Source organism: Solanum verrucosum, unplaced genomic scaffold (assembly GCF_900185275.1).
Source record: "Solanum verrucosum unplaced genomic scaffold, falcon-dt-bn FXZP01000060.1, whole genome shotgun sequence".
Taxonomy (NCBI): domain Eukaryota; kingdom Viridiplantae; phylum Streptophyta; class Magnoliopsida; order Solanales; family Solanaceae; genus Solanum; species Solanum verrucosum.
This window is the reverse complement of record NW_026020129.1, coordinates 4,612,726-4,626,465: the sequence shown is the minus strand read 5'-3', so window position 1 is coordinate 4,626,465 and position 13,740 is coordinate 4,612,726. Positions and strand designations below refer to the sequence as shown.

Sequence of the window (13,740 nt, the reverse complement as noted above, 5' to 3'; positions counted from 1 at the left end):
AAAATAATTTTGAAATAAAATACTTATAGTAAATTTTTTGTTTGATTGCAGTTTTGGGATTAGTTATACTATAATTGATGCATTTTCTGCATATTAGTTTATTTATCTAGTTTGATTTAGCACGGATTTTTTTTTTTTTAATCTCGTTGCTTTTCGAAATAGACTTCTCTTACTTAATCCAAATGCTAACTAAAAGCATAAACAAAAAAGTTTTTTCTAAGACAAGTTATAAAGAATGTCAATTCGAATATACCCAAAAAGAATATACAAACAAGCACACTTTCAATGTGTGTTCAATGAATATTTCATTTTTTAATGAGAAAAAAAGTCATTAAATCAATTAAAAAAAACTATGTAAACCATAAAACTCATGGGACAAATATTGCATTTGATATGGTCTTGATGGCTGTATTACCTATATTTTTTTCTATTTCATGTACTGTTTTTTACTAATATTTATTTGATAAGTAATACATTAAAGATTAGTTTGTTGCAATTTGTAATGATTATCCAAAACTTAATTATGCGATCAAATCAACAAGGAAAATAAGATCCCATAAGATAAGGATGTGTTAGAGAGGAGACAAAATGAGATTATGTTAATTTGTATTTTAAGAAAGTCTCTAAAATTTTGCTTGGTTTATATCGCTAATCCCAAACTCTTAAGCACTTGTCCTTTAACTTTCCACCGGAAATTGTCTCGTAATCAGACACAATATGATATTTTGCTGTCTGATTATGTTTTTATGGGAGGCATGCATTGGTTAACACGTGTAATAAATAAAAAAATTATCGACTGTTTTTTTGTTTTTTGATAAAATTTTGTATGACTTTGTTGTAAAAATTCTTTAACGGACACTTTCTATGAGATTTACTCATCAAGTGGGGAATGGTAGAAGTTAAAAACAAAAATTCAGACATGAAAAAATTGAAAAAACGTTTTCAACACGACCATAATAACAATTGACAAATGACAACCTAAAGAGGAAACGCAGGAAGGAAAAGTTACATTTGCATACCTAATAAGTGGTTTAGTCGCGGAAACTCTTTTTTACGAAGAAAGCCTCTGCAGTAGAAGTCGTCAAGAAATTTCTGAACAACATGGATCAGAAAAATCTGTGCATGATTAATGGAGACTAACAGACTATAAAGGGACCTCAGTGATTACTAGACATAGACTTGGCCAACTAAATGATTAAAAACTATGAATCATTAATGCAAGAAACCTATGTAGACTTGGCCAATTAAATGATTAAAAACTATGGTCAATGGTCTTTCTCGATATCGGCAAATCAATTCAATTAAATGATTAAAATCTATGGTCAATGGAAACTCACAAGTCCTAGAAAGACAAAGTCCATGGTCAATTTTCTTTTGCTGGAAGTAATGAAATTCCTCAGACGAATCAGCGGAAGAGACATGGAGTGCTTAAGCACATGAAAAGAAAACACCTAGCATTTGTCGCTGTTGAAATTTGAACACTTATCTACCCACGATGTTGTTGCCAGCACAGCAATATCATCGAGGGGCCAATTTGAATCAGCCATACATTATAGTGATGGTAAAAACACCAATAAAGAAAGGGTCATAAAGCTCTTCTCTAGAGAGCATTTGTGAGAAATCTGCCCTAGGATATGCACACAGTTCATGATCAAGTGTTAGAACAAGTTCAGGCACTGGTGTCACCTTTTCGGTCCACTTGGAAAGAAAAAGGCAAAATAATTTGATACCGAAAAAGTTTGGCTCCTTTTTGGGCTATAGAACTCAGAAGGGCCAAAGATTGTCTACTTACTCATACTCATATAAGATTCATGAATGTTAATAGTTTCATGTATGGGAAACTTAATATTTCTGAGGACCTAACAAAATCCTTTACGATTGACTCTATTATTCTTACATAAAAATCACCAAGATTTGTAAGAGCGACATTTTTGAGATTTGGTGCCTCAATCTAGCCAAGAAAGTTCATGATCACCAAATGGAGCACTAAATTGCAGAGAACAAAATCTGCAAAAGCACGTTCTGGAGGCAAATCCTGCAATGGTGAACCAACAATCAAGTGATGAGATTCATTGACATACTCTGTAAGCACTAGTAATTTGAAAGGAAAAACAAACATAAGCCCAGCTGCCTCAAGTTTAACTCTCTTTACATTTCTCTTCTACTATGAAGAGACCACATAACTAGAAGTGCAGGACATGCTACACATTCATTGATAATCTATGACTTCACAACATCTTTTAACACAACTAAATTAGAGGGGAGATTCAAGGTAAAACTGTAAATTGGAAGATCATATCCCAAGAAAGCTAACCTTGAATTCCTTGTTTTCTTTGTTTACTTGGATCCGAAGACAAACTGTGAGAAAGGTATTAATGAATCAGTCAAAATTAACATTTTCCCAAAATGGAGTGTATCTAAATAGACCACTTGGCTCACCAGCAAGGACTGCTGTGCCAATACAGGAAAGCACCCCAGAGAGAAAAGAGTTGAATGGAAATGATCCAACAATAGCCATGTATACCACCTGATTATTGCCAGTAGAAGTGAAAAATACGTCAACCATCAAACAGATGGATTGTACAAATCAAGCAAAAATATCTTAATTCTCAGACATTGAATCATGTTTTTAATCTTCAAATTGGCAACAAATGAATTAGCAGAGGAGCTATTTACACAGGCAAATTGCTGCCTTGTGAGAGTGGCACATTATATTTGCCTTCCCATAAGAAAGCACAGTCAAATAACAACTTACACGAAAATGATCCTTTCTCACACAACTTCGTCGTGTTCACAAAGACTTTACAGAGATATGACCTTATGAAGAATAGGATATCAAACCCTTCGGGGTGGCCCAGTGGTTTGAGCTTGGGACTTCCATGTTGGAGGTCTCAAGTTCGAAACCCCTTGCCAGCGAAAGCAAGGGGTTTGCCTTCTAGGTCGAGCTCGTCGCACCAGGCTTGCCTAGTGCGGGTTACCTCTCCTATGTGGTTTGCGAGCTATTGCATAGGAATGGGGGTTTTACCTTGTGCGCACCCAAATGGGTAGCGGCAGCGGGTTTCCCTTGTCATAAAAAAAAAAAGAATAGGATATCAAAGAAAAAGAAAGTAGTGACTTGTGTAAAAGGAGTGCTCCTTGGAAATAATACAAACTGAAATTGGCAAATAAGTATGTGAATTTTGCCAAAATAGGTGAAAGATCTTTTTAAGCAATTTGGGCTGTGATTGTCTAACAGTGTTTTTGGACATCATCTCTGATTTTGCAAGCACATCTTTAGCAGAGGTATGGTTTGCCCAATCCTTATTGACCATCACTGCAAAAGAACAGAAAGTTACAGGGAGCAGGTAAAAGAGCCGGAATGGCACCATTGGCTAATAGGAGCTGGATTAGCATGCTTCATAGGAATCATCTTTTTTTATAATGAACCAAGGGTTAACACGGCCATATAGGAGGAGAATTGTTAACGATATTGTAACTCCGGCGACCAGTAATTCAACAAGATTGAAAAGAGATTGGACAGGTGGAAGATGCAGTATTTAGCAAGAGGAGAAAAGATCACCCTCACTAAGTCGAAACTTACCTGTACACTTATTTTATATCTTTATTCACTATCCCACTCACTTGGAAAAGAAAAGCTGAAAAATTAATGAGAGTCTTTTTATGATATGATACAAAGGGGGAGAAATGATATCATTCGTAGAATAGGATAAGGTGATAGCCCCTCTAGAGTTGAGTGACCTGAGTAATATTTAACCAAATCCTTCAGGAAAAGTAATTTAGATGTGTGTGACTCAAATGGATACATTATGGATGAAGATGATTGTTACTAGAAGCTGGTGTCATCCAAATTCATGGTTCCCATGGAAGGTACTACATCGTAATGCAGCTTACAGAGAAGAAACATGAAGTCAAGGACTGAATTTTCTAAATTCATTGGTTGTATGGTAAGGATATGTAACCAAATCCAATTTTGATTGGATGCATGGTATTGGGATCCAACTTCCAAAGACGAGTTTGCCCTATTATATTTGTCACAACTGACAAAGAAGCAATAACAGCCAAACTCCTCAGAAGAGAAGGTAGCCAAGTATTGTCAAATTTTATTTTAGAGATACATACAAGAGTGGAAATTCGACGCTGTAGAGTGTAGACATGACTGCTTTGGGGAAGAAGATAGAGTGATGTGGAAAAGATCACCACCTTAGAATCGTATTATGCTTGTCTTTCGCAGTTGCTGATTTAACAAACACTATATATCAGTATGGGAGAAAAAGGCACCAAAGAAACTCTCTTCACGTGGTATGCAGCGTTGAAAATCACATTTAACAGATGATGCTTCAGAAGGAGATGGTTATATCTAGTTCACAATGGAACTGTAGTTGGTACATCCCGTGTCAAATATCAGCCTAATCCTGTGAGTCTGACAGAAGCATTGGAGAGGTGGAGACCTGAATAGATGCTGGAAGGACATGTAGAGTGGCTTCCCCTTTGTGTCTTTTGGTTGATGTGGAGATAAGGGAACAGAAGAACTTTCAGAGGACTAGAGAGTCTATTATGAAGAGGCAAGAGACCTTTATTTCCATTTTATTTACTGAAAAAGGGATATTTTATATAGAACAGACGGTTGGATGGATTTTTTTGGAGGGTTAGTGTGAAAACATACTCTTGTATGGTGATACCGTCTTGTGGTGTTATTAGTGAAATTATTTTGGTTTATAAAAAAAGGGATTAGAGGAATAGGATAGTAGCTACTAGATAATATTAATAGGAAAATCCATGAGAGGTGACTACCACGTTGGCAGACTGCAAAGTTGGAATTCATGATGGAACTGACACAAACCAAATGACTCTTCATTGGATGTACAGAGGGAACAGTGACCTTCTAGACCTCCCATATTAGCTCTGATTAGGCTAACTATTCACAACAAACCAAAATCACAGATTCTCAGAATAAATACTATCTAACCTTTTTTGGTGTTGTTTGCACAATCGATAGGATTGAATTTGAATCTTCTTTACGATATAAAAGATAAACTTTTTTTTTTAACTGAGAAATCCCTTAGATATTAAGCCAGGTTAGAAACTTGGAGTATGAGCCCTTCCCTCTACCCTGCTCTCACTTCAAAACGAAGTTTTGTGTCAGTGGCAGAGTTGATCCTTTTTTTTTCCTCATAACCGTGGTATCCGGCCAGCTTAAGCGTACCTCGACTAATTCAACAGGATACTTGTCACCTCCCACCAACAAGAAGTACCAGGTAACTCTGTCCACTTAGGCTAGGGCAAATGGGAAGAAATCACCTAGTGTTTTCATCTCTGCTGGGATTTGAACTTGAGACCTCATGGTTCTCAACCACCTCATTGAACACTAAGCCACACCCTTGGGTGTTGCGGCAGAGTTAATCTTTTAAGTGAATAACAAATTACTGTTGCCAGTAGTGAAGAGAATTTCAAACTGGCAAAAGATAATTAAACATCACTATTTTCTTAAACCAAGAAAACCCCAACGAGTTAGTTTGGCTCAACCTCAGTTGACCCGCAGGTTCAAAACTAAAGGGATTCTGGGTTCACACATCTAACTTGCCCCACTTAAATACATAGTTAGTGTAAGTGGCGAGGTCCGAACTCGTGTCGTGCACCCAATCAACACATCTTATGCGACATCCTTACCACTGAACCAAAGCCTTGGTGACAATACAATGCTACTGATTGTGAATCACTAATAAAGAAGTCAGACACATTTCAAAAATGTGTATATGAATCAACAAATGCATTAAATTGCATTGATGCTCCACCAACAAATTTGAAAAAGGAAAAGATAAAATAAAATAATGAATAGTGAATGACCTATGGAACTCTACGGTACAACAAATTAATGGTTTTAAGTTTTAACTGTGTTGCACACCATGAAGATTCTTTCATTCAGAGTATCTTGAAATGATTATGAAGCAGACATTTTATTAGAAAAAAAATCCATATACTTCACAGTCGTGGGAAAGGAAAGCACCCCCACAGTTTGAATCATCTCTTACCCCTTCTTTTCAGCCTTCAAACTGAAGAACTAAGTTCTACAAGTAGAGGAGAACCTTGTTTTTAGTAATAGAAATCATTTTAGTTCTTGAAATTTACAGCGACGGAAACACAAACTCAATCATTGATTGTCTTGCAGACTCGCACTTACATATGTAATCTCAAATTTCTAAGTCATTTGATTATTGTTCATGCATCAAGGCTGGCTTTCTCTAATGACCGTGATTGCCCACTCTCTCAACAAAAATATTAACCAGATAAAACAAGATAGAGTAAGTCAAAAACCAGTATCACCTTGAAAAGAAATTCCTATATCGTCCTGCGAACTGTAGAACAGTAAGCTCAACTATCATAGTTTGTTGACTTTATGGTGCAGCCAATCTCCCTAAGCTTTCACATTTTAGAACTTTACCCCTTAATATTCTTAATTTTTAGAGAGAAACCTCAATATAAAACATAATACCCCTCCTCACTCCAACCCCCAACCCCAACTTTCAACTTATAATACATTCTTCCCCAAAAAATTATGCCTCAGCCACTGCCGCCATTAGCAACAAAAGCATATCTCTAATGCATCAGATGCTCAATTGAACCAAGCATTAGACCAAGATCAAATCAATCTAGGTAATGCTTGAACTGACATCATTAAGCCATCAGTATTCAAACCCCATAACATACATTTTCAATTAAAATTTCAAAGGACATTAGAAAGTTAACAGCTTATGAGAACATGGATTATCCAAAAATTTACCAAGACAACCACAGTAAGAACATAACAATTACAGATCTATAGCAATAAGATTGACCCCATAGATACATACATACAGATCAAATGGATCAATGACAGCAAAGTTGTTAAGTAAATACCTGAATTAAGGCAGTAGAGATCGCAAAGATGACATATAGATCAATGATCTGCGGCGAAAAACAATTCAATTAGAACCCAATAGCAATACGTGAATATAGACTGAAACTGTATAGATTTGAAAGTTGTATGAAAGTAATTTGCTGCACGGAAATCCAGGAGAGAGATAGTTACCTTGAGATTCGTCGGAGTTGCGGCATAAGCAGAACGGAGAGAATGGAAAAGAGCTTGGGCGTCTTTGGTCGCCGACGACTTTGCCATTTTTGTCACTCTTCAGTTCTTCTGTGTGACCTCAATTTCGATGGAGTGAGAATGGACGGACTGAACCCCGGAAGGCGTTAAAAGTAAAAATGAAAATGACCAAAATTGCCCTCGGTCTCCATTTGCCTTTTTGGTGTTAAAATATTTTTAAAAAATATAGAATAGTTATTTAATTTTGTAAACAGAAAGATGGAGTAACAATTAACAAGTACTTATGTTTTATAATATTATGTACTTCTAAAATGATTTTATTGTACGCAAATTAGTTACATTATAATTGCAGAGTCATTATTGAATGACAAATTGATGTGATTGTCACTTCAATGGTTTTTTTTTTTAAAAAAAGAAGAAGATATAATATATAGTTAATCGTTGTTACATTGTCATTATTAGTATTAGAGATTATAAATAGATTGTTAAAATAAGTTATACTAGTTTAGTAGATAGATCTCCATCTTGGTCTACTTTGAGTTGTGCTTCTACAAAGTTAACCTGCAAGATGTAAGAATAGAATTATAAGTTGATCCATTTTGATTTCTATGGGTATTACATTATGGATTACGATCATAGTTAGACCATTGAGAAAAGCTTTCAACTCTGTCAAGGTATGATTGTGCCCGTAGCTCCTTTTGTAAAATCCAACCATCCAGTTTCCACAAGTGTCTCTAATAAGGGAGTCAATTCCCCCTCTCCCTTTGTGTCTAGAGAAGGAACCGTCCGAATTTAACTTATATGATTCATTTGGGGAAGGTAACCACTTAATATGAATAGTGATGGGAGTGATACAGTTAGTAGGGGTTAGAGTGTGGCAGATGTATTTCATAATTCTGTTTTTTACTTACGATACTGATAAAAAGACATACTTGTCACTATGAATATTGTGATTTCTGTATAACCATATGTGCCACAAGGCAAAGGATAGTAAATCAATCCAATGATAAGGGTATTCAAACCTTTGAGGGGATGTAACCAGTGATCATTTTGGAATGGTAACTGGGCTATATTAATGCCTAGATGTAACTAGTGGTCACTTCAATGATTTTTAATTGTGTTAGAGGTTGAAAATATCGATTTTATGCATAACTTAATTATTTTGTAAGTATATGCTATTTTTTTCTAATCAATATAAACATCAAATAATTTTATTATCTAAAAAATTGTTTTCAGTTTATTAAAATTTGGATCCAAGTTTCTATGCCTTTTTAATTTATTACGAGTTACGATCATTCATCTAGTGAATGAACATGGAATAACTCCCTATTTTGTACTTTATAAGTAATACTTCATATTATTAAATTAACATTGAAGCTTTGTGGAATATGCATCTCTTTGTTATATCAATCCTTTTTATTTTGTATTATCTCAAATGTAGTCAATTAACTAAAGTATACATATATTTATATCGTCTAGTTTTATTAGTGAACTATCAAAGAGGACTTAAAAATTTATATAAAAGGTAAAGTAATTACTACCCAATTTAACAATGATGAACGAGACTCATCAACTAAGTTTAGTTCAACTACCAAAAGAATCACTTATTAATGTTAATCAATATATTTTTCTTCTTGATATTCACATTAAAATTTGATTAATCATATAAAATCATATTTCTTAAAATTTAATTAATCATATAAAATCATATTTCATATGTTGTTTCAGATGGTTACAAACCAATGAATAAATACCACATAATTATTCTTTTCCCTAGCATATTAGATGTTCCTCATATAAATTTATTGAGATTATTTATTTATTTGGTGTCCACCCCATGTGCCATGTGCCATGTGCCAATTGCCAAAGTATTATGGTGAAAGTTGATACGATTTTTGTCAAGCAAAATCTATCTAGATGTTTCTATAAAAAAATAAAATCACCCATCAAAATAATAAAGAATGAAAAGGAAAAAATAAAAGTAGAAATTTGTACATAATTTTATTTTGTTTTAAATAGATTTTTTTGGAAGGTTAAAACAACAAAGTTGGTAAAATAATTTATATACTCCATATTTTGAAGAAAATTAATTTAATTATTATCACTCACATTTTCTCTATGATATAATAAATCACAAATATGTTTCGGACAATTAATAAAGCATCATAATTAGTTGTTCGTTACTAGGTTATTATTTTAAACATACTAATCTGTAAGTTAGTTTTATTTTAGCTTTCAATTGTAGGAGTTTAAATGACCAGACAAATTATATCCTCAACGAATTAAAAATTTGAAGAAAAATAGCCATAAATAATTTTCTCATTATTAAAAAAAAGAAAAAGGACAAATATATCCCCGAACTATCGTAAATGGTATGTAAATACCCTCCGTCATACTTTTGGGACATTGGTGCCCCTGCCGTTCAAAAACTAGAGCATATATACCCTTATACTAACAGAAATACGCGTGTCATAATCTTATCCATCTATCTGACATTTATCGACGGATAAGATTGCGCCTCGTGTCCCCATTTAGTCTTCCGTTAGAGTGAAGGGCATATATGTTTTAGTTTTTAGACGGCAGGGGCACCAATGCCCCAAAAATATGACGGAGGGTATTTGCATATCATTTACAATAATTCGAGGTATATTTGTTTTTTTCCCCTTAAAAAAATAAAATAGAACTTTCAAGACTCGGCTTAAGTCATCCACAGCCACTCAAAGTTGTCAGCATATTTCACATAGACACCTCAATCTAACCTTATACCTATTGAACACCTACACCAGTTCAAATTTGAACCATTTGAACATTTTTTTAACAAATAACTACAAGTATAAGAGATGTGTAATACACTCGCGCTGATGTGGCAATTTGACGAATGAATAACGTACGTATGGCATTTTGAGCCAAAATATTTATTAAAATTATAATTTAAAAAAATGAAAAGGAAAAGAAGGTCTTTGTCCACCCATGGACCTTTGAGCCACCATCAGGTCTCTTCGTTCAACTTTTCCTTTTCCATTTTTGATTTTTAAAGAAAAAAAAATGAATAGCAAACTATATATCCTTGTTCGATTTCTTCATTTTTATCCTTTTTTTAATCTTCTCAGTTTCTAAAGAAAGTTCAAAGAAACCATTAATGGTAAATTGATATGTTTCGGTGAAGAAATTTTTCAACTCTACAAAAGAATTTCTGAAATTGTTTGTTTGAAATCAACGCTTCTTCAATTTCTTCATTTTCATTTCTTTGCTCGTCTTTTTTACGGAAAGAAATTAAACTGTTAATGAAGGAATTAAGTTGTTTTCAGAAGAAAAAAAAATACTTATTTGTGAAAAAGGAATTTCCCAATTACATTAATTAGCTGAACTCACTTCCATTTGCTTCTTTTTATCTCGTTTGTGTGCTTGGTACCGGAGGAAATTTAATTTCAGGTTGAAATTTTTAATTCTTGAAAATGGTAGGGGTGCTTTCCAGATGAATATGGTAGTGGTGAAGGAGAGAATGAGGTGGTTCACGATAAGAGAGAAAGAGAAGGATGGATGGTGGCAGCAGTATTGGTGAAAATGGTGGAGATGGTGGTGGAAATAGTTACGTTTAATTAAGGAAGAAAGAAGAAGAAAGAGATATATAAAAAAGCAAAAAATGGTCTCTCACGCTTTGAATGTCTGTGTACTGCACTTCTCATGCCACATCAGCGAAAAATGTTTAATAGGTACTAGTTTTGAATAATATAAGTGTTCAATAGGTACAGACTCTAGTAAAGGTGTTTAAGTGAAATATTCGGACAACTTTGAGTGGCTGTGGATGACTTAGAGCCCGTTTGGATTGACTTAAAAAAAGTAACTTTTAAAAAGTAACTTTTTAAAGTGCTGGACTTATTTTTAAAATAAGTAGTTATGTGTTTGGATAAAAGTGCTGCAGTTGAAAAAAAAGTTGTTGATGTGTTTGGCAAATAAGTGCTGGTAAGCACTTTTTTTTATCAAAATGTCTGAAATACCCTTTAAGCTGTTAACATGATAAAAAGTTGATTAATTTAAGGTTTTTATACTTAAAAAAAAAATTAAAACAAAATTAATTTATGTTTTACATCCATAAGTAATAATATTTTTCTATCATTCACATATTTCTTTACCACCTTATAAGAGGAATATAAATTCATATTTCAGAAATAATAATAATAATAATAATAATAATAATAATAATAATAATAAAAAAAAAAAATAATAGTAATAGTAATAATAATAATAATAAAATAATAAAATAATAAAATATAGTAATAGTAATAGTAATAATAATAATAATATTTATAATTATAATAATAATAATAATAATAATAAAATAAGACTTTTCTCTAAGCTTATCCATCTTAAGCTGTCTAGAGAGTTTTAAAAGAACTTCTAAAAGAAGTTACCGATAATGCTCTTCGTGAAAAGATCATTCAATTGGCTGCTGGTAAAACTAGCTCTTCAACTAGTATTCCTAGTGATAAAAGGGTTAAAGATGAATTTAATTATTCTGCTCCTTACTCTTTGTCTGAAGTTCATAATAGACTCTCTTCTAAACAAACCATGGTTATTCGTGATACCTCTTTTGATGATTTAAAAGGAGAAATTGAACATTTGAAGGAAGAAATTAAATTTCTTAAACAAAAACATATTATTCATGATCACCGCCTTACTCAGATTGAGTCTGTTAATAGCAAAGGAAAAAATAAGGTTGATGATGAATCTACTGCTGAAGAAAATATTCTTGCGAACACTTTGAATACTGATACGAAACAAAATATGTTTTTAGGAATGATGCAAATTGTTACAGCTCATAAATGGTATGTTAAATGTACTATATTAATTGATAATACTTTTTCTATAAGTAACATTGCTATGATTGATAGTGGCGCTGATGTGAGTTGTATTCAAGAAGGTCTTGTACCTACTAAATATTTTGAAAAAACAACCCATATGGTTAAATCAGCATCTGGTCATGCTTTAGATATAAAGTATAAATTATCAAATACTCGTATTTGCCAGAATAAAGTTTGTATTCCTCACTTCTTTTTCTTAGTAAAAAATCAGTTATACCCTCCTATTATTCTAGGAACTCCTTTTATAAATGCAATTTATCCTTTTACTAATATAAATGCTAAAGGATTTTCTGCTACTTATAAAAATCAAGATATTAGTTATACTTTTATCACCGAACCTATTTCTAGAGATATTAATGCTCTAATTGAAATGAAACAAAAGCATGTTGATTATTTACAACTTGAGATATTTAGTATGAATATATTCGATACTTTAAAATCTGCTAAAATACAGGAAAAAATTAAACTCATTTCTGAAAAAATGGCCATTGATATTTGTGCTGATCATCCTAGTGCTTTTTGGAATCGGAAAAAGCATATTGTAACTCTTCCATATGAAGATGATTTCTCTGAGGAAAATATCCCTACCAAATCTCGTCCTTGTCAGATGAATACTGAATTGGTTGAATTCTGCAAAAAGGAAATTGATAATTTATTACAAAAGGGATTGATAAAGCCTTCCAAATCACCATGGTCGTGTACTGCTTTTTATGTTAATAACGCAGCAGAAAAAGAACGAGGTGTTCCCAGGTTAGTTATAAATTATAAACCTTTAAATAAATTTTTAAAATGGATTAGATATCCTATTCCTAATAAAAGGGATTTATTAACCAGATTATATGATGCTAATATCTTTTCAAAATTTGATTTAAAATCTGGATATTGGCAAATTCAAATTTTTAAGGACCATTCATATAGAACGGCATTTAATGTTCCGTTTGGACAGTACGAATGGAATGTAATGCCTTTTGGGTTAAAAAATGCTCCCTCAGAATTTCAAAAGATAATGAATGATATTTTCAATCCCTATTTGGATTTCATCATAGTTTATATTGATGATATTTTGGTATAGTCAAAGACTCTTGAAACGCATATTAAGCATTTAGACATTTTTAAGAAAATAGTTATTCAAAATGGTTTGGTCATATCTAAACCTAAAATGAGTCTTTTTCAAACAGAAGTTAGATTTTTGGGGCATTTGATTTGTCAAGGAAAAATGACTCCTATTCAGCGATCTATTGAATTTGCATCGAAATTCCCTGATATTATTACTGATAAGACGCAATTGCAGCGGTTTCTGGGAAGTTTAAACTACATTTCCCCATTCTACAAGAATTTATCTCGAGATTTAGCTCCATTATATGACAGGCTAAAAAAGGATCATAAAAAGCCTTGGACCAATAGTCTCACAGATCTTGTAAAGACTATTAAAGAAAGAGTTAAATCTTTACCTTGTTTAACCCTTGCTAATCCTGCTTGGCCAAAGATTGTAGAGACGGATGCGTCTAATATTGGGTATGGAGGTATATTAAAACAAATTAATCCGCATGATAAAAATGAATATCTTATTCGATTTCATTCAGGAAAATGGAGCGATGCTCAGAAAAAATATGCGACGGTAGCCCATGAAATGTTAACTATCGTTAAGTGCGTTTTAAAATTTCAAGATGATTTATATAATCAAAATTTTTTGATAAAAACTGATGCTCAGTCAGTCAAGTATATGTTCGATAAAGATTTTAAACATGATGCGTCTAAGTTAATTTTTGCTAGGTGGCAGGCACAATTAGCCCC

At 32.9% G+C, this 13,740-nt stretch overlaps 2 protein-coding genes across 2 annotated transcripts in view; one reads left to right on the top strand and one right to left on the bottom strand.

Moving 5' to 3' along the window:
• LOC125827213 (40S ribosomal protein S30) overlaps positions 1-13,740 on the top strand; it is a 359,593-nt gene that overhangs the window by 105,436 nt on the left and 240,417 nt on the right. The window lies entirely within an intron of this gene.
• LOC125827211 (dolichyl-diphosphooligosaccharide--protein glycosyltransferase subunit DAD1) lies at positions 1,700-7,256 on the bottom strand. The gene is made up of 5 exons (XM_049506572.1): positions 7,067-7,256; positions 6,895-6,942; positions 2,440-2,527; positions 2,315-2,358; positions 1,700-2,035 (listed from the first exon to the last, which is right to left on the bottom strand). Exons 1-5 carry the CDS (start codon positions 7,151-7,153, stop codon positions 1,952-1,954), a joined length of 351 nt encoding a protein of 116 aa, XP_049362529.1. The 5' UTR covers positions 7,154-7,256; the 3' UTR covers positions 1,700-1,951.